General features: G+C 45.0%; 1 protein-coding gene across 9 annotated transcripts in view; it reads right to left on the bottom strand.

Annotated features, from left to right (window-relative positions):
- Nucleotides 1-18575, bottom strand: part of Bcl11a (BAF chromatin remodeling complex subunit BCL11A) — a 96146-nt gene that overhangs the window by 65474 nt on the left and 12097 nt on the right. Inside the window, exon 1 of one of the 9 annotated variants that reach the window (XM_028876388.2) lies at nucleotides 406-5556. The exons of the other annotated variants lie outside the window; for them this stretch is intronic. Coding sequence (XP_028732221.1) covers nucleotides 406-421 — 16 coding nt within the window. The 5' untranslated portion in view covers nucleotides 422-5556. Of the gene's footprint in view, nucleotides 1-405; nucleotides 5557-18575 lie in introns of those variants that run through there. 9 annotated transcript variants of the gene reach the window in all.

Raw genomic sequence — 18575 nt, forward strand, 5'->3', positions numbered from 1 at the left:
CTGCCTGCTAAATTATTTAAGTGGATCCCCTACAACATATCATTTCGTCAGTAAACACTCCAATATGTATTTTCTTAAGATAAGGACTCCATTTTTTTTCTCTTAAGCACAACCACAAAACCATTACCACACCTAGAAATAATAATAAAGTGACAATAATTCCTTATCAAACTGGGCAGAACAACTCTAAACTTAAAACCACTTTTCCCACCTGAACATACTGTGAACCCCAACCCCCCACACTCATGTCTGAAGCTGCCAAGGAAGGTGTCCCGAGAACCACGGCGTCAGAGCACAGCCACCTTGTCTGAATCCACCTGTCACAGTGGTGCCCTCTCCTGCCCTGCAGTCCTGTGCCCACTCAGGGCTGAATGCACCCGCAGGGTCCACACTTCCCTAACTCACCATCGTGCCCGCGCATGCGTCAGACAGGCAGGCTCGCTCCAGTGTTCACAACTGGTATTTATTTTCCTTCTCAGGCCGCGTTCTCGCGGACGATTCTGTACAGAATCATTCACAGAGCATGTCTTAGATCTACAGCTGACTAGACATGTCAGTTATGTTCCAAATGGGTTTTCACAGGTCAAGGTTCTGCAGGCAAGAGCAAATACTATTTTTAGACAGGATAAGGTCAGAATGCTTTCAGAGACAGTGAGGTCTACAATAAAACCTATTGATCAGCCTTTGGAACTAGTGCTCCAGAGAGACACAGATTGAAACAAAAATTGCTTGGCCGTTTTCTCTGTAGCCATGGTGGGTAAAATCACACTGGACTTAATATCTTTCGGGATGTACAGCAAGTAAGGAGTAACTGTGTACAGATTATGACGTCCATTTAACCAAATGCAGAGGCAGCTCACAGGAAATATACTCAGGGCAGGACTCTCAAGGAGAGGAACTTCAGGGCGAACCTTCCCAGCTTAGAGAGGCCAGGAAGACTCCTGCCTGAGCCATGCCCTTACGCTTACAACTAGGGCTCTCAGTCGGGGGCGTGAATAACAGACAGACTGTCAGAAAAAAGGCTGGTCTAAGCCAGGGCTGAGGAAAAGTGGTATCTTCATGGGGAATGTTTTGAAAACCTTCAATACTGACTTAACAGAATCACGACAAAGTCTACGGGCCTTCCTCCACATCTGACTGACTGAGACTGGGATATACTGTGGCCATACCACTATGAGCCCATCTGATCTCACCTGATGACAAGACAGATGTGTATGCACATACGTGTGTGTGTGTGTGTGTGTGTGTGTGTGTGTGTGTGTATGTGTGTGTACAGTAAGTCTTTCATGGGTGTGCCACACTAGATTTCAATAAGAAAAACATCATTATTGCCAGGTGAATGGCACACAAAGAGAAGCCTAAGAAAATGAATCACACACACACACACACACACACACACACACACACACACACACACGACAACCACCCACTAGAAAGTCTTTCAGCCAAACCCAAAAGTTCATGAGTCTATCAAGTTTAAACAACAGCACTAAACGACTTACTAAAGCCAAACAGGAGCCTTAAACAAAGCTACTGATTTCATGGACTGTCATAGCTTAGATTTCCGGTTCTAGTGCAAGGTCAGTGAGTGCCCCCATCAACACCTGTCCTTATCAAAAGTGCTCTATCACTTTGGAAACTTGGAGCCACAGGAACTAGTGTGAAAACTGAATGTCTCTTCATGTATCACTTGCTCTCATCTCACAGCCCAGCTCGAGAACAAAAACACGCCACGGTAAACAGAATCCATGTATCACACATGTGGCTGACCCCATCAGTGCCCAGGCCTGGCCCAGCAGCGGCTTCCCACCTCAACTGAGACGTGTGCACGGTGAAGAGCAGGGAGAAGACCCTGAGCTCTGCAGTCCTCGGCTGCATCCACTGCGGCTGTCTTCTTGGAATGAATGCTACTCTACATTTACCTGGCCTGTTATCTTACTTCAGTTTGGGAAGGCTTTAATTTCAATTTTTTTTTTTTATTTCTGTCAGAGATAGAAGAGCATTCCAAATCTCAGTTTATTATATCAGAACCCTTACAGAGCACATTTAAGGGGGAAAAAAAACAAAACATTATAAATTAAAGAGGTAATAATTTAAAGAAAATACTTTTATTAAAGTTCTAGATCTCAAGTGTGTCTGTGTCCTACAAGAAACACATATTTCACAATGGGCCTATTTCCCCTAATTCTGAGCACAGAGGAGCAGGAGGAAAAGTTTCTGACGGCCACAGATGACGGCAAATGCTCTGTTCGGCCCACTTCCGGGAGCATCCTCTTACCTCCGACCTAATGACATAATAAACGGCACTTCCGGGACAGGGTAGAAGCTAGACTCGTCCACGATAACCGTCAATGTAAACAGGGTTTAGAAGGACGGACTGCAAGATCGCGTGTCCTAGAACAGGCCGTATGCTTTTACCTACACGAAGAATTAAAAAAGAACAGTTCCCCTCAGCTTATGCTGTCTTCCCACACTAACAGAGGGTGAGCTCTTCTAAACACGTTGCATCGGATGCCTTTAACAAGCAAGAATGTGAAACTCCAAGAATCAGCATATGCGGGCTGTGTCCACACAGAGAAGCCAGCTTTCAGGGGAAGGAAGGAGCAAAATACCACTGAATTCAGCCAGTTAATTGAATTTAAAATACCTGCTTGTTTGAATGCAAGTGACTTTTTTTTAAAGTGTATTTCTATTTTGATATAGTTAGAGTTGCCAAAAAAAAAAAAAAGTAAGCTTGAAAAAAGTACACATTATATTCTTTGGAGTTTATCAAAAACCAGCTTGCAACAATTCAAAGATAGAGCTATGTAAGGTGGAAAATTCTGTAGATTATCACCGTCCCCTTATTCTACCGTGTTGCATTTCCGCTTTCAGCGACTGAAGGACGCCAGTCAGTACTCTGCTGCCCACCAGAGCTCCCACCTGGGAGGCCAATCAAGAAAGCGCTCAGCAGCCCCCTTTGTAGGGGGACACACTCGGCAAGGAAGTTCCAGAGAGGAGGCAGGAGAGTGGGGGTGACGATGGGCTGCTGGTTCATGACGAGCCTTAGAGAGCCACCCAGGTCCAAATACCTGATTTACAGATGAGAAAGGACAAGATGCCGAGATGTGGTTAGAGGCCTGGGGAGATGGCCCAGTAGTCAGGAGCTCACCTCCCTGCACCCTGGGCAGCTCACAGCAACCTTTAACTCCAGCTCCAGGGGGGTCTGAAGCCCCAACCTCAGAGAACACCTTCAGCATGTGCACATACCCACGTGCAAACACAGGAACATCATTTAAAAAAAATTTAATCTTTTAGGAAAATAGATTCGATGACAGCCCAGGGCCCCCTGGCTTAGATCAGAGCTCAGATATCCTGGTTATCTAGTCAAGTGCCTTTTTGTTTTAATTTATTTAGATTTATTTTACTTGAATGACTATCTTACCTATTTATTTTACATGTATGAATATCTTACCATGCATGTGGACCATGGGCCTGTTGCATCCCCTGAAACTAGGGTTCTAGGTGGCTGTGAATATGGGGGCTGGGTCTTCCAGAAGGGCACAAGTGCTCTTAACCACTGAACCCTCTCCAGCCACCAGTGCCTGTTGATATCATTAGAAGTTACTACTCTTACCAGTAACTTCTGCAAAATTTAGATAGGATCAACTTCCAAAGTAGGTGACTGGGTCAAATGCAGAATCCTGTACTGTAAATGATGTGTTCCAGCAGACAGCGACTGGTTGGCTATATTTTGTGTTTTCTTCCCCCAAAGATTTTTTAAATAATTTCCACTTTTTCAAAAGATTTCAACTGAGTTGTACCCGTGCCAAATCCCCTATACATCTAATCAAACAATAAAGCAGACAAAGCATCACATGCTCACCCTTTACCATTGGGACATGTACGTTAATTACCACAGATTTGTGTCCTATGCCTTCCCCCACCTCCTTCCATCCAAGACAGCAGTCCTCAAAAGCATCCGCAAAACAAAAATGTATGGCGTAATTAAATGGATATTTATAATTAGAACTTAATAATTTGCATCGGGGACAAATGAGCTCTGATTTTAATCTGCAGTGCATTTAGATTAGCCCGAAGATAGTGTAATTTGATGGTTTATAGGCCTCCTCTCAGATTATGAAACAATACCAAGCCTTCAAATGCATCGTGTCTGTGTCAGGAGTGTGTTAAGAAGAAGATACAATGAGAATGTTTGACAATGTGAAAGCAGCCATAAATTACATGACAACTGTGTAAAAGTCATGATGAGACAAATAAAGGACTGACCTATAATGCGCCTGACTCATCGTGACACACGCGACTCCCTGCACTAATATCTGCACAGCCAACGAGTTCTTAAGCAGGGAACTACTTAGCGCCAGGAACGTTGTAAATTATCACTAGTCAACAGCATTGATTTTTAGTCGACATTTCAATCAGGTTGAAGTAGAAACACTACCCAGTTCATCCAGCAGCCTCCTAGCCAGTCCACGGCCCCTCTGAGGTCTCCTCTGTCATGGCTTTGTTAAATCTCCATTGTACTCACCATTCAATATTTATTATTGTAGCTTTGCCACAACCAGGCACTTGGCTTGAAGGGCCACCAGCCTGCCTCTTTGGACATTAAATTCATGCTTACCTTTAAGGAAGACAGAACCAAAAGTGGGGGGGGGGGAGGAAAAGAAACAAAAGGCCACCATCAGAGATCTGGCCTGATTCTTAAGGGAATAAAGGAAAAGTAGTAGGGACAGAGGGGCCTTCTAAAGTAATGGTACTCCTTTTATCATTTTGTTTTCCAGTCTAGAAGTCCCAACAAACAAAACCAAGAGCGTCTCTTCTGGGGCAATCATGGAGCCCCACTGAGTTCCTGAACCCAGATACAAAGAGACAGGAGAGAGAGAGTGGGGGAGGCAGGGCCTTGAACAGAAGCCACTGAGGGTGTGCACGCTGTCAGTCCAAAAGCGGAATCGGGGTGGGGGCGCCTTGCCCACCAGTACCCCAGCAGCCACCTCCACTGCCTCGTCAACTCACAGCGTCCCCGGGGCCGAGCCAAAGACGTTCTGGTGGTGGATCTGGGGTGGAGCAGAGCTTGCCAGACAGCAGCTCTCCCTCCCGCCAACCTCCCATCCCCTGAGGTGCCTCCACACACAGTAGGTGCTTCTGAACAAGTGCACTGTGGACATGATGGGGAATGTGGAGAAAACACCATTTGGTTTGGGGATACAGTGAGTAATCTACAAGAAACCTCAGGTCTGGCTTCCGCAATGCCAATATTAACAGTATCAAAGCCTGGTGCGGAACAACAGGAGAGGGCTGGGTGAAGCTAAAAAATTTGCCTCAGGAGAAGCCAGAGGTGGACTAGATGGACTTGTTGACTCCAGTTTCCAGTCAAAATTTCCCCTGGACCGTTTTGCCTGCCTTCCTGACTTGCCTAACCATGACATGACTTCAGCCAGAAACAAAACCTCCTTTGAAGCAGGTTATTGCCTTCAGCACCCAGCACACACTCCCTCACGCACACACATACTCTCACACACACATGCTCTCTCACACACACATGCTCTCTCACACACATACACACTACACTCTCACACACTCCCTCACGCACACACACATACTCTCACACACACATGCTCTCTCACACACATACACACTACACTCTCACACACTCCCTCACGCACACACACATACTCTCACACACACATGCTCTCTCACACACATACACACTACACTCTCACACACACACACTCACGCACACACACACTCTCCACACACATGCTCTCTCACACACATACACACTACACTCTCACACACACACTCTCACACACACACTCTCACGCACACACACATACTCTCACACTCTCACACACACACACTCTCGATCACATACACCCTTCTCTCTCACACACACACTCACACATGCCCTTCTCTCTCACATATACACTCACACACACACTCTCACACACACGCTTCCTTCTCTCTCACACACACATGCTCTCTTACACACATACTCACTCTCAGACTTTCTCACAAACACTCACACACATGCTCTCTCACACTCACACAAACACGTGCTTTCGCTCACACACACACACTCCCTTCTCTCTCACACACATGCTCTCTCTCTTAAACACACACATTCACACACATGTGCATACTGTAATCTGACTCTACACACCTGTTAAAGGAGACAAGGAAACACACAAAGACGATCAGAACTGCAGAAGGCCAGACCTCGAGGCCCTCAAGATGTTTGGCTTCTTGGTCAACCCACTACTATCCCGTAACCAAGTCACACAACGCCAGGTAATGAATTTCCCCCTCCTACTTCACAAGACCACCACCGAATGTCTGGCTCCTTCTGGACAGTGTGAAGCAAGGGCTGGAAAGCCGTATTCCCACCTCTTAGACAGTCAGTCCTCCAGCATGCCTAGGACACCTTCCTAGAGACTAGGCGGGAACCTTCTTCCCTTTTCCAGAAAACTGGAAAAACCTGACCCCAACAGTTATAGGAGACCCAACTGATGGCAGCAGAGCTCCCTGCCAGGTAGGCGTCAGCCCCACTGCAGAAAGCCGCACCTTCCCGGGACAGCCCAGGTGGTCCAGGTCCCATCAAAGGACAGCATCTTAAGTAGTTACAGATCATCAAGGAAGTTGCCCAGCCCTTGATGCATCTCTGTTTTCTCCCAGAACTAATGGCACCAGTAGGAGCTGGAGCTGGAGCGCATCAGAGGGACCACAGCGGCTGCCCTGTGAAGCGCAGCCTCTGTAGAGTCCTCTCTTACTGTCTCATGGACCCTACGAGGTAGGAACTTTAGGTTGCTTCCTTTTCACATAGAGGTAAAATGGTTTGCCAAACTCTCCAGCCGTTTGGTGGTAAGGCAGAAATGTGACCCAGGCATGACTACCTACATCCATCACAAGCCCAGGAACCTACTCCTCATGAAGCAACAGGTATCTATGAAAAGAGTGAAATCCCATGCACTCTGGGAGCATCCCTGACACCCCATCTCATCAAATCCAAAATGACGAGTGACCTGTCCCAACCTGGGGATCCCTCTCCACAGGCTCCCATAGGAAGGCATCTGCCTAGCCGGCTCCCTCTCATCCCACACCTCCTCATCTCACACCTGCAGAACCACACCAGACCCCAGTTCTAACCAGGAGTCATGGTCACAACCGTAGCTGGCCTTTATCAAGTGTTCTACACTATGCCCAATGACTCCACCCATCCTCGCTGAATGTTCATCCCACCAGGAGGTGGGTCCTACAGTTTCCCTCACTTTATAGTTGGGGAAACTGAGGCCTAAAGGGACAATATCTGCTCAAGGTTACACAAGCAGAAACAGCAGCATCTCTGCATCCTCCATCCACTGTGTTTTGTGTGCTCAGACGCTAAGGGGAAGAGAGAGATGAAACACATTTTTAAGGGCTCTTCCCCCTCTTGGTCCTGCTTCTCTTTCTTACCAGTTCAGTTACAAAGACATCCTGGTGGAAGAGAATCAGACTACATCTAAGACTGAGTTTTGTGGGTGGCTGCTGGGTGAGCCCACAAGCCCCACAAATTTTTCCAATTTCTATTTGCTACTAAATAAGGAGAGTTCCTTTTAATTCATCTCCTGATGAGGCCGGGGATAGAAATCTGGTTTCACATCATCTTATAGGGATATTTGAAATTATGTCTTTGCAAGGATATGATGAGGACAAAAAAAAAAAAAAAAAAAAAAAAAGTGTGAACAGCATTTCAGACAGGTCCCTAAACCACTTGGAAGCCCTGGTGTTCCCTAGCTGGAATTCAACAAGCCCGGCTCCAGCTCAGGCCCCAGCAGCGCCTCTGGTGGGAACCAGAACATGCCTCCTGCCAGCACATAACAGGGAAATTCAATTACCTCCCTGACTGGTGGCAGGAGGGCTACGTCGGCACATTAAAAGAGCTAAAAATGTCAGGGAGTTATTGGGCTGGTCGCTCATGCTTCCAACACTCATATGTGGAATGCATAATGTCACAATAAGCTAAAAACACAGAAACAGACCAAAAAAGATAAGATAATCAGAACAAAACCAGCCCCAACACATAGGGTTGCCCTCAGCCCTGTGTGGGAAGTGCCGGGCTGCCAGCATGGGCACGTTTCCCATCCCTGGACTCTTTCTGGGCCTCTCTTTAGATTATCTTCCTCAGCCACCAAGAGATTAATTCACAGGTGCTTTCCCACAAGTTCAACTTCAGCCATTAAAAAAAAAAAAAAAATGTTTCCACTAATTTCCTACCTGCACACGCAGGCCCACTGGGCACGCCCTAGCCAGCAGCACCCGGGAGCTTACACACACTGGCCTCCCAGAACACATAATCCTTTGGATCCCAGGCCCTCTGGGCACTGGCGTTATCACAAGTCTTTTTCCCTCAATGGCAAGCCAGGAAAGATGATAGAACCCGAGTATGTAGCCAAAAGACTAGCCTCAACTGGTTTTAGTGGGGGTAAAAATTGAGCTGTGTGTGTGTGTGTGTGTGTGTGTGTGTGTTGTGTGTGTGTGTGTCTTTTGCCTTTGGCCAACAGACCTAAGAGCATTTGATGTACAGTCAGCAGGTATTTTAAAAAAAGAAAGAAAGGGGGGCAGGAGAACACTGAAAAGGCTTGGCTGCTCTGGGGCCCTGACACGCTCTCATCTGAAGCCTGGCCCACGGCCAAGTTCATCTGTTAATGGACAGCCACAACCCAGCCCTGCCCCTCCCCCACCTCCCCGCCCCTCCCCAAGTCTTCTCTGTTCTCCTACCTCTTTGGGGCTCCTAAAAACTAGACATCGATTATGTCTGTGCTTTTCCCTTTCTATTCAAGATAAACAAAGTGCTCCAAGTTCAGGGCGCACCCTGGGACCCTTGACAAAACAATCTATCATTCTGTCTGCTAAACCAGTCTGGCCACACCATGGCCAGGGGAGCGAGGCTCCAGCGTACAGTTTCCCTTTGTGCTCTGCTCCCTCACTCCTGCAGCCAACCTTTCCTTTAGCGCCTTCTCCAGAGCAGATGGGTTTGACCACTGCTGTCTACGTCCCTCCTGGCAACCTCAGAAACCCAAGAAAAGAAGGAAGCTCGTGGGTGCCCCTCCCCCTCTGCCGCCGTCCAGCACACGCCCCACCCCTTAGCCTCACTCTCCACTGTCACCCAGAAAATAGATGAAACGCAGGAACTGCCCCTCCCCTCATTCCCTGCAAGAATATTTTAAGTGAGTTTTGTTTTAAATCATATCCATTAATTTACCCTGACTTGCAATTAAATGCAAGTACACTTTTTACAACCAGTACGGAATGTATTAATTATAACTACAAATGGTCAAACGAGAGCACAGTCCCTCCTCAAAATATTAATAAAATGCATAATAAATAATATTAATGAAACAAAAATAGATTCATAAGCCTTGGCCTGGGCTTTTATTGTCTCACGAAAGGGGAGGTGCAGCCAAGGGAACTTGCTCCACACACTTTGGCACAACTCTGACCAACCACCACCAGGAAACGCTAAAGAGTGTGTTCTGGCTACTCTGGATTCGGGGGCGGAAGGGAGGCAAAGGCCACCATGAGAAGCTGGTGGCCCTGCTATCCAAAACAGGGTCAGAAACACGTCACACACGTGGCCAAGAGAAGCCAGCCCAAGCTGTTCCACCTTCCTGAGGCAGGCCACCACCCCACCCCCTCAGTAGACAAATTTGAAAACCCAGAACCCAAGTCAATGGTCTCAATGGTCTTAGTGAATTTAGAGTCTCAGGATTCCGCATCAGCATCTGGCTCAAGGCAACCTACCCTGCACCAGTGTTGGAAGCCACCTTCCTCCCCACCCCCGCCACTGTCCCTGCAACCTGTCCCCACATCACCACCAGCTCTGCCTTAGTCCAGCACACCCTGCCCTGCCCCTCCCCACAACCCAACACACCCACGGAACAATTGAATCTAATTAAGATGAGGAGGAAATTTGCATTTCCCTTTCACTGTCCCCTAGTAATCACACAAGTTCTTCAAATTTTGAGAATTTTGTTCCCCTGCTAATTATTCCCCTCGTTTTGCATTTCAAGGCACAAAGACAGCCTATCTCACTGGTGGTCTATTAATAGTTCAAAGTTCTGCACTCAGAAGGTAGAGCCCCCCCCCTAAAATTATTCTGTCATTTCCAGTTTTGTAAAAAAGGATGCTTTGGGGGGTTAATTATGGGTTTTGTTTTGGGTTTGTTTGGTTGGGTCGGGTTTTTTTTTTGTATTTTCTTTTTTTTTTTTTTTTTTGGTGATGATGGTATTAATATTTCTTCAAAACAACAGCTTTCCGAATCATTCTGCATATTAGAATTTGATCTTACAATAGTTACTGTCTGCCTGGCTTACTGATTTATAGAACCCTGGTATGTAATAGAAGAAAGAAAAAAGAAAGAGAGAATTCCTTGGCATGAGTGTATGTTTGCTGATCAAATTTCAGATCATGTGCTGTTCATTATTATGACTTGACTTGAAATCAGTTTGCCACAGTGAGATGGATCTACTTCATACGCCTTCTACCCCTCTGTGCCCCTTGAGGACTTTGAAAACCAGTACAGTTTTCGTAAGGTACATTTGAAGCATGAACTGGCTTGGATTAAAACAATGTTTCAACATCTGTAAATTCTCTCAAAATACATTTTGGAGCAGTTTATGCAAAGCCACATGCGATTTTTAAGGAGTTAATAAGATTGTCCTACCAACAAAATTTAATGGTGATTTAAGAAATTCTAGTACTTTTCACGTAATTCCTGGAGAATCCTCTGTGTACCTGACATTTATGCATTTTCTCCATTACATAACAATCCACCCTGGGTACGCCAGATCATGCCAATCTATTAGAAGGAAATATGTACTCCATATAAGCAGAAGTTTCCAGTCGCTTCTGACTTACCATTCCGTTTCAATGTAACGTGTTAGTACAGCCGGGTGGCAAACACAGCCACTCCACGCTCATGTTTTTGAAGTCTAATACTGTCATCTTTCTTACTGCTTCTAGGGCTGTCAGTATTTACATTCCTGGAAGTTAAATAAACCGACATGGCAAAACTCCTGGATAGACTGAATAGTAAGGCTGTGGTGACTAGACTGTTTACTCTTTACCTTGTTAGGATCCCTTTCTTGTAAAGTTTGGGGGAGAGACAGAGAGAAGGAATGAAGGAGAGAGGGAAGAGGAGAAAAAGAGAGAGGGAGAGATTCACACACTGGCTTCCACACGTCACAAAGCCCTTCCCACCCACAGCCAACCCGGCCAAAGTGGGGCGTCCAAGTTAACCCTGCTCATTTTGTTTTGTTTTCTTAAATGCTAGGTCACCTGAACACCCCTCTCCTGTCCCCTCACCCCAACATAAAAATATGAAGGGTTTTTTTTTTTTTTGCCCGTTTTCAAATAGCAAATTATCCATTAGATTTCATCATATCTTAGTAAAGCAATTACATCAAGAAAATGATAGTGCGTGTGGAATCAATTATGCATGCAGTTGGCCGGAGACCAAAGGCTGTGAAGTCGGAGAGGGCAGAATCGTTCGACACACACAAATAAAAAGCCCCTGCATCTCACAGATGGACCCCATCAGTTCATCTTACTGCCTAAAAAGTTCATGCACTTAATAATTTATTTGTGTTCTGGATACTGTTTCCCAGCTGAATATTAACAACTTTGAACTGAAGCATGCTTTTAGCATGGTATGGATGGGAGTCACAGGAGGGCAAGGCTAGAGCCCTCAGAGGTTAAAATTATAGTTGTGTTTCTTATACACTGTTCACTTTCCATCACAATTTATTTTCTTTCATTAAGCATTCCTTTTAATCAGAATATCAGTGTCTGTGTTCTGATTCTGCTTGTTAACCAGTGGTAAACTAACTCATAAACCAAAGGCAAGCACCAATAACACAGCACATGCTATTCCACAGCAAAGCCAACACCAAAATCACAGGCTCTCAAACATCGGAAACCGTTAGTTAACACCCTGTTTTCACAAGCAGGGCCCTCGAATACCTGGAGGAAGGCACAGGGGAGGCTGGAGCCCCCCACACAATGGAGCTCAGAGCAGAAGACTTTCAGGACCTAGAGATACAAGAGCCCTCCTAGCCTGGTTCCCAGACACCGCCGAGGTGCAGTCGTTTTTTTAAAAGCAACCAAAGCACCATCCCACGTAGCTTTCTCCCTTCTAAAAGGGGAACCTCGTGTCCCAGGACTGAAACCTCCAGGCCTCCTGCCATCCAGCTCCTAACAACGGAGCTGCCCAGCAGCATCTGGGGGAAGAGACACTCAATCCATACTTCTCTGAGTCCCTGGACATGCCTCAGTCACACACTTAAATTTTACAGTCTTCTCCCCAAATGAGAACAATTTCCAGCCAACACGTCCACAAACTGTACTTAACGTTAAAAGAAAACGGATAAAACATATGTAATTACTCAAGGTTAGACTTCTGATTCCTCAATTCACTAAAGGAAACTTGGCAAGAAGATGCATCATTTTGCTCCTTTCTACTGGGGCATCTGAGGAGGAGAGCCACTGAGGCAGCTAATACACAAAACATGATCAAAAGTGATTAACAACAGCTTCATATGCAAATTGCATTAATGAAGGAGTGCAAAGTCATCATGTAAATTAAATATGTCAAATCTCTTGGTGAACTTTCAATCTTGAGAAGAAAAAACACTGCTTTAATTTTTTTACATCATCAATTTTGCAAGATTGAAAATCTAAGAATCTTGGTGTTATAAACAATTTTCACCTTTTTTTTCTCCTTCAGCAGGCTGACAGGCCAGCCTGATGTGCACCGAATGTACATGTTAATAGGCCAATCAAAAATGCAAAACAATTCGCAATTACTGGAAGGACCTAATGGTCATTAGAATTTACAACTAGGTAATGAACTGAAGTCTGCCCACACCATGCATATTCATAAAGCAATTTAGCCTTTGAAGATTAAAGAAGTGCTTAAAATTCAAATGAGCTTTAGCAAATTATCAGTAAGATTCATCCAAAAAGCAAAGGGTTTTTCTTCCTATGATTTCCTCATTTTTTTAATGCAAAATTGTTATATCTTCCAGACTGAGCTTAAACTAAACATAGAGCCTCTAGTGAAGCCAAAGGGGCCAAGAGACAGACAGGGGCTGCAAACATCGTTACGGACTTTGTTCATAAAACTAAGCCCTTAAGAGCCAAACGTATCTCTAAACATGGTAATTTATCAAAAACAGCCCAGAGTTGCTCATAGGCAACACTACACAGTCCTCCAACAGCAGATTACCACGCGTCCCCCGCCCTCCCAGAAAGCCTTTTCCCCTCAAGTTGCCTCTCCTGCGTAAACATCCACTGTGGTAGAAAAACAGCTTTTTCATCGGCTTGGAGTGGCATGCCTTTTAGAAGTTTCTGCTTCCAAAGGGAAGAGAGCAAGAAGGGGAAGAAATGCAAGAGGTGGTAGGGAACACCCGTCTGGTTTACTTCTAGGAGCGAACATCCTGTCCTCTGGTTTCTGCAGCCCTGACTGCCCCCATTCTGCATGGGCAGCACTGGATTCAAGAGGAAAGGGTCATGCAGACATCAGCTGACATTCAGGAAGTTGTGTGCGCACCCACCAGCAGCAGCCCACTCCAGTCAGTGGAAAGTATCGTGGGAATTGGGATTTTCATGCTTCCCAATGACCAGTCTGGGGAAGAAGCCTTGCCTTGCAAGCTGATACCTCACTAACCTCCTGACATTTAAAAAAGCCTAGTGGCAGAGTTCCCAATGCATCTCTTCCCACACCCCCAAATATCCCAGCAAAGGTATACGTATGTTCGAGTCCTACCCCAGCTGGTGGACAAGCCACACTGAGAATAGCAGCTTTCAAAGGACCACATGTCCATGCTGGAAGCTCCACTGCCAGGCCCCAGAGCATCTGGGCTGGGGATTTCATTAAACTATCAAAAATATTACAGTAATAACTCTTCTCTGCCACCCTACCCCTCATCACCATCTCTTACCCAAAATGGGGGTACATTATGAAGTAAAAAACAGAGGGGTGTGGGAAACCTCGGTTTCTCATCCTGGTTCCCACTCTGGTTATCGGCAGTCCCGGCTTTAATGTGAGCCACATTTTAATGCTTATCAAAAAGGATAGGACACAGGCCTGGATGGAACCTTCATCCACAACCATCTGTATGAGCCACAGGTCCACAGTCCTAGCCAATTCTGTTTGACACTAACGTTACTCCACATGAGCAGAGTTCAGTGAGTGCTGATATGGGATGTGACAGGGTAAATCAGAATTAGATTAAAAACAAAAGTTTAGGGACTGATGCTACATTGCAGAGCAAATGGGACTTGAAGACCAAATTTCCCCTAACTGCCTTGGAGTCCTTTTCCCTATTAGAGCGTTTGCCTACCATCCCCCTGCTGGCCAGTCACACAGGAGCGTGAACTACACACAGGCCTTGGGATAGTCTTCTCTAAAGACAATACCTATAGACTTAATATATAGCAATTAACTTGTGGTCAGGAGTCTGCAGGCAGCGGGCTGCCCCGAGCAGATAGCAGGGGAGGAGGGCCGGGGTCTGGGACAGGCACAAAAGACAGGTCCAGCGACAATGCCTGCCGTCAGCAGCTGAATTATTTTTATACAGGAATTTTTATCTCTATTGTACAAACAAGTACGCGTCTGTGCTGACTTGTTAAGCAATCCACTTGTATGTAGAATAAGGTTTTTTTTTTTCCTGCTTGCTACCAGTCACACAGCTCCAAGATCAGAAGAAATACATGGTCTTTGAAGCTACTCAAATGTTTTAGTTAAAAGGACAGCAGTTGTTTTCAAAGATCCAAGAGTATCTTTATCAGAATTAAATTTTTCCTTATTGATTTTTTCCCCTTAACATAACAAAAACATAACATGAGAAGGTTACGATTTATTATTAAAATTTTAAGCCTTGAAATCATTCTTCAGTAGTCAGCGCTCACCTTTAAATGCAAAAAGAATAATTAAAAAAAATCTTAAGGTAGGATGAAGTAGGAGAAACTCCTGAGACTTAAATTTTAACATTGGTTAATGCATTGTTTTAACTGTAAGCTCAGAGGATTTTTGGCTGGGGTTAAAATAGTAAAATAGTAAAATGGTTCATTGTGGCTGGCCCCGTAAATGTAAGCAGGTCATGAAATCATGAAGCTATACCTGGAGACGGGGTGGAGGAAGGCTATATTCTTTTGTCCAGTGACATGGCCTGCCTTTGGAACATGAACGGCCAGATTCAGCAAGTCAAGCATTGTGCTCCCACTAGGTAAGAATCCTATCTCCTAAAAATTAACAGATGTGATTTTTCTCTTCCGCATCTTGACTGCGTCATTGCACATCAAGAAATGAACAACCAATGAGTGTAAACTTCAGGGCCTGTGCTTAGGGAAGGCTTCTTTCTGTGTGCTTTAGAAAGTTCAAAAAGAAAAATGAAAGGGGGGGGGCAGCAGACCTGTGTTTGCTCTGGGAGCACCTCTTGGGTTTCCCAGACAGTCTGTTATTGATTTTAATGGGAGTTTTTAATCGGTGGATTTGCCTCTATCTAAAAGCAAGATCCAATTGTGGGTGTAATTGTTCTTCACCAATGTTAACAACAGTGAGGACACAAACAGAAACTCATTGTGAATGGCCAGAGGTCCCCAGGTGTCCCCTTCGTCAACATACCTGCTCCAGGGCCCCACGGGGAACTGCCTGGCGGAGACCGACTGGGTTCTGAGCAACATGCTGCCAACCCTGTCCAGAAAAGGGTGTGTAGGTGCCTCTCTCACCTCTTTTACACAAGTTTCCACCCGATCATCTCACCTCCAGGTGAGTGTAATTTGTTGTTTAGCACTCTAAGAACTTGGTATTTTACCTGTCTAGGTAGATCAAAAAGCGGGGACGGAGGGAGGGAGAAGCCATGGCAGAGGCAGCCTGCCTCTGGTGCAGCCAGCTGCACACAGCACACTGGCAGAGAGGAGCAAGCTGCCCAGCCACCCTTCAGCAGTGTTGCGTCAGACCTGCTGGGTCTCTAGGGCGACTCAGAGATGAGACACCTCAGGTCCCTGTCGGCAAACTTCTACTTCGCCAGTTCTGGCAGCTTATTTTTCCAAGTGTTTTGTTTCAGGAAGTGTGTGTGTGTGTGTGTGTGTGTGTGTGTGTGTGTGTTTAGATGTTTGGTGGATTTACCACAACTGGTTCTGACAGCTGTTGATTCTGTTAAATGAACACATTATAAAAATTCTCTATAAAACCTCAAGCAACAGCAGACTCAAAAATATAATGGAAAAATATTTTAATGAAGCTCCAATTGAGAGGGTTTAAAAAAAAAAAAGAGGTATAAATAAAGGTATAGAAGTCCCTAAATCTGCAGTGTGTGTGTGTGTGTGTGTGTGTGTGTGTGTGTGTGTGTGTGTGTGTATTTAATGGGGGGAAAAGGGTGTTGCAATCACCACAAATATTTACACTGTAATCCCTTTGTTCAAATCACATACTTTTAACAGAAAAAGCTGGAACTGTGGCTATTTAAAATTTTAAATATTCAAACGCCTGTAATTAACCATATGAAACAAATTATGTTGCATTTCTCCATACCAGCACATGCAAAAAAAAAAAAAAGAACTAACTAGTGGTGGACTGGGGGTGGCCGAGTTGGGGAGACAACTCTGAGGAGTGGATGATGTTTCCATTTTGCTATAGATCAAAGGAGAACAAGATGGGAGCCGTGGTGTTGGGAGCGTTCTTCCACTGCTGTCTCTCACACTGGGCTATCTAAGTTTATACAATCCCCAGAATGGCTGCGTGTTAAGCTTGCTGTGTACAGCTTTATTATGGTGCAGTGGTGGGAGAAACATTAATATTCCGACTCCACATCTGACAGGGCATTTACATGCGCCCATCTGAGCGGCACCTGAGAGCCCCTCCAAGGTGCAGTAACTGTGGGCCTATTGTAAAGGCAAATGAAGCTCACCTATTCCCTGCTGGGATCAGAAGTGACCTCGCCACCCCCCATGCCTCAAATCCTTCCCTTGCCAACCTAACTCAATGCCATCGCAGAATGACGAATGAGCTCAGAAATAGACCCCAAGTTACTAACCCTGCTAAGAACAGCAAAATCCTTTGCTGAAATGTTTTAAAAATGCATAGGAGTGCAGCTGGCCAGTGAAACGCGGGCAGACAGATTCCAGTGAACCCAATATGGAATACGTTACATTCAAAAACTGATTAGAAATACAGTCTGATGTTTACTGGCTTCAAATTGCGTTTGGCATCAAGCATACTGGCTTTAATAATGCTGGCATTTTAGTATTATTATTATTTTAAATTTGCCTTTGGTCTCAGAGAACACATGTGGAGAGCTAAGGAATTCTTATTCGTCAGGTTACATTTCCTGGAAATTAAGTTTGTGACAGAAAATGACTCCAGTAGCAATAATATGGTTCGTGCTCAAATTAATTAGGTCATTGTTGTAAAAAAAAACTACATGGCAAATTACAAAGGTAAATTTCCAGATATTGGCCACACTCCATACCCTGGTAGTAAGGGGAAAAGCAGTTCAACAGTGCTGATTTACCTGGGCCACCAAAGGAACAGAGGAGAGAGGTACAATGGTCAATTTTCTATTTGTATTACAAATAAAAATACTGGTCATTCTCCATTAAATTATATAGTCTGCACATATTTTATGAACTTTACTAATGTCCTCCAAATTAACACATAAAATAAAAGCCTGTTTGGTTTGAAATATTAAAATGGGCCCTACATTTAAAACTGTGTTTTATCTTTGAAGTAACAACAGTGCTGACATAACCATGACCCAAATGAAATCTGAACTAGCAGAAAGGTACTAAAGATCCTTAGTGATTAAACCCACGCTAAACTGTGGCAAGGTGCCAAACTGGGTCCCGCTTGGTGCTAAGTGCTTTTTACTGAGCGAAGCTAGTACTAGCGTTTGTAAAGCCAGCCTGCTTTGTGTCATAAAGGATGCAAACAGACCAACCAAGGTAGGGCAGACTAACAGCCAGTGACATCGTCATCTGTGGCCCTTCCTTCTCTCTTCAGCCTTGTATTTCCCCACACAGGAAAGCCAAACTCTTGTTATTCAGTGACAGCCATGCAGAACCACATTTGCCTCTCTTCCTTTATTAAATACCACCAGTGAGACATCATGAAAATCTAAAATCTGTATCCCATGTTTGTTATGGACCCCAATTTAGCTCTCTCATATTGGCCAAACACAGAAGCTACAGTGTGAAATTAATGACTTTCCAGGACTCTAAAATGTGCCATTAATATGCATACAACTGGCCTCCTCTCTGGACTGAAGGTGCCTGTCCTGACCCAGCCTGACGTTTCCACACCCAGTTGTGTTTTCCAACCCATGGACAGCCCCACAATTACATGCCACATTCCCTGGGAGAAAGGTGTGCAAAACATATTTCAGATCCTTTAAACAGAAAGTGCACAACCTGCCCCACACAACAAGGATGGGTTGATTTGAGAAATTGCAGCACTTGGGGGTTTTTTGTTTGTTTGTTTTAGTTTTCACAGAATAAACACAGAGACTGGGAGGGAAACTCTGTCCCCCTCTGCTCCGATT

Source organism: Peromyscus leucopus, chromosome 10 (genome assembly GCF_004664715.2).
Source record: "Peromyscus leucopus breed LL Stock chromosome 10, UCI_PerLeu_2.1, whole genome shotgun sequence".
Taxonomy (NCBI): Eukaryota; Metazoa; Chordata; class Mammalia; order Rodentia; family Cricetidae; genus Peromyscus; species Peromyscus leucopus.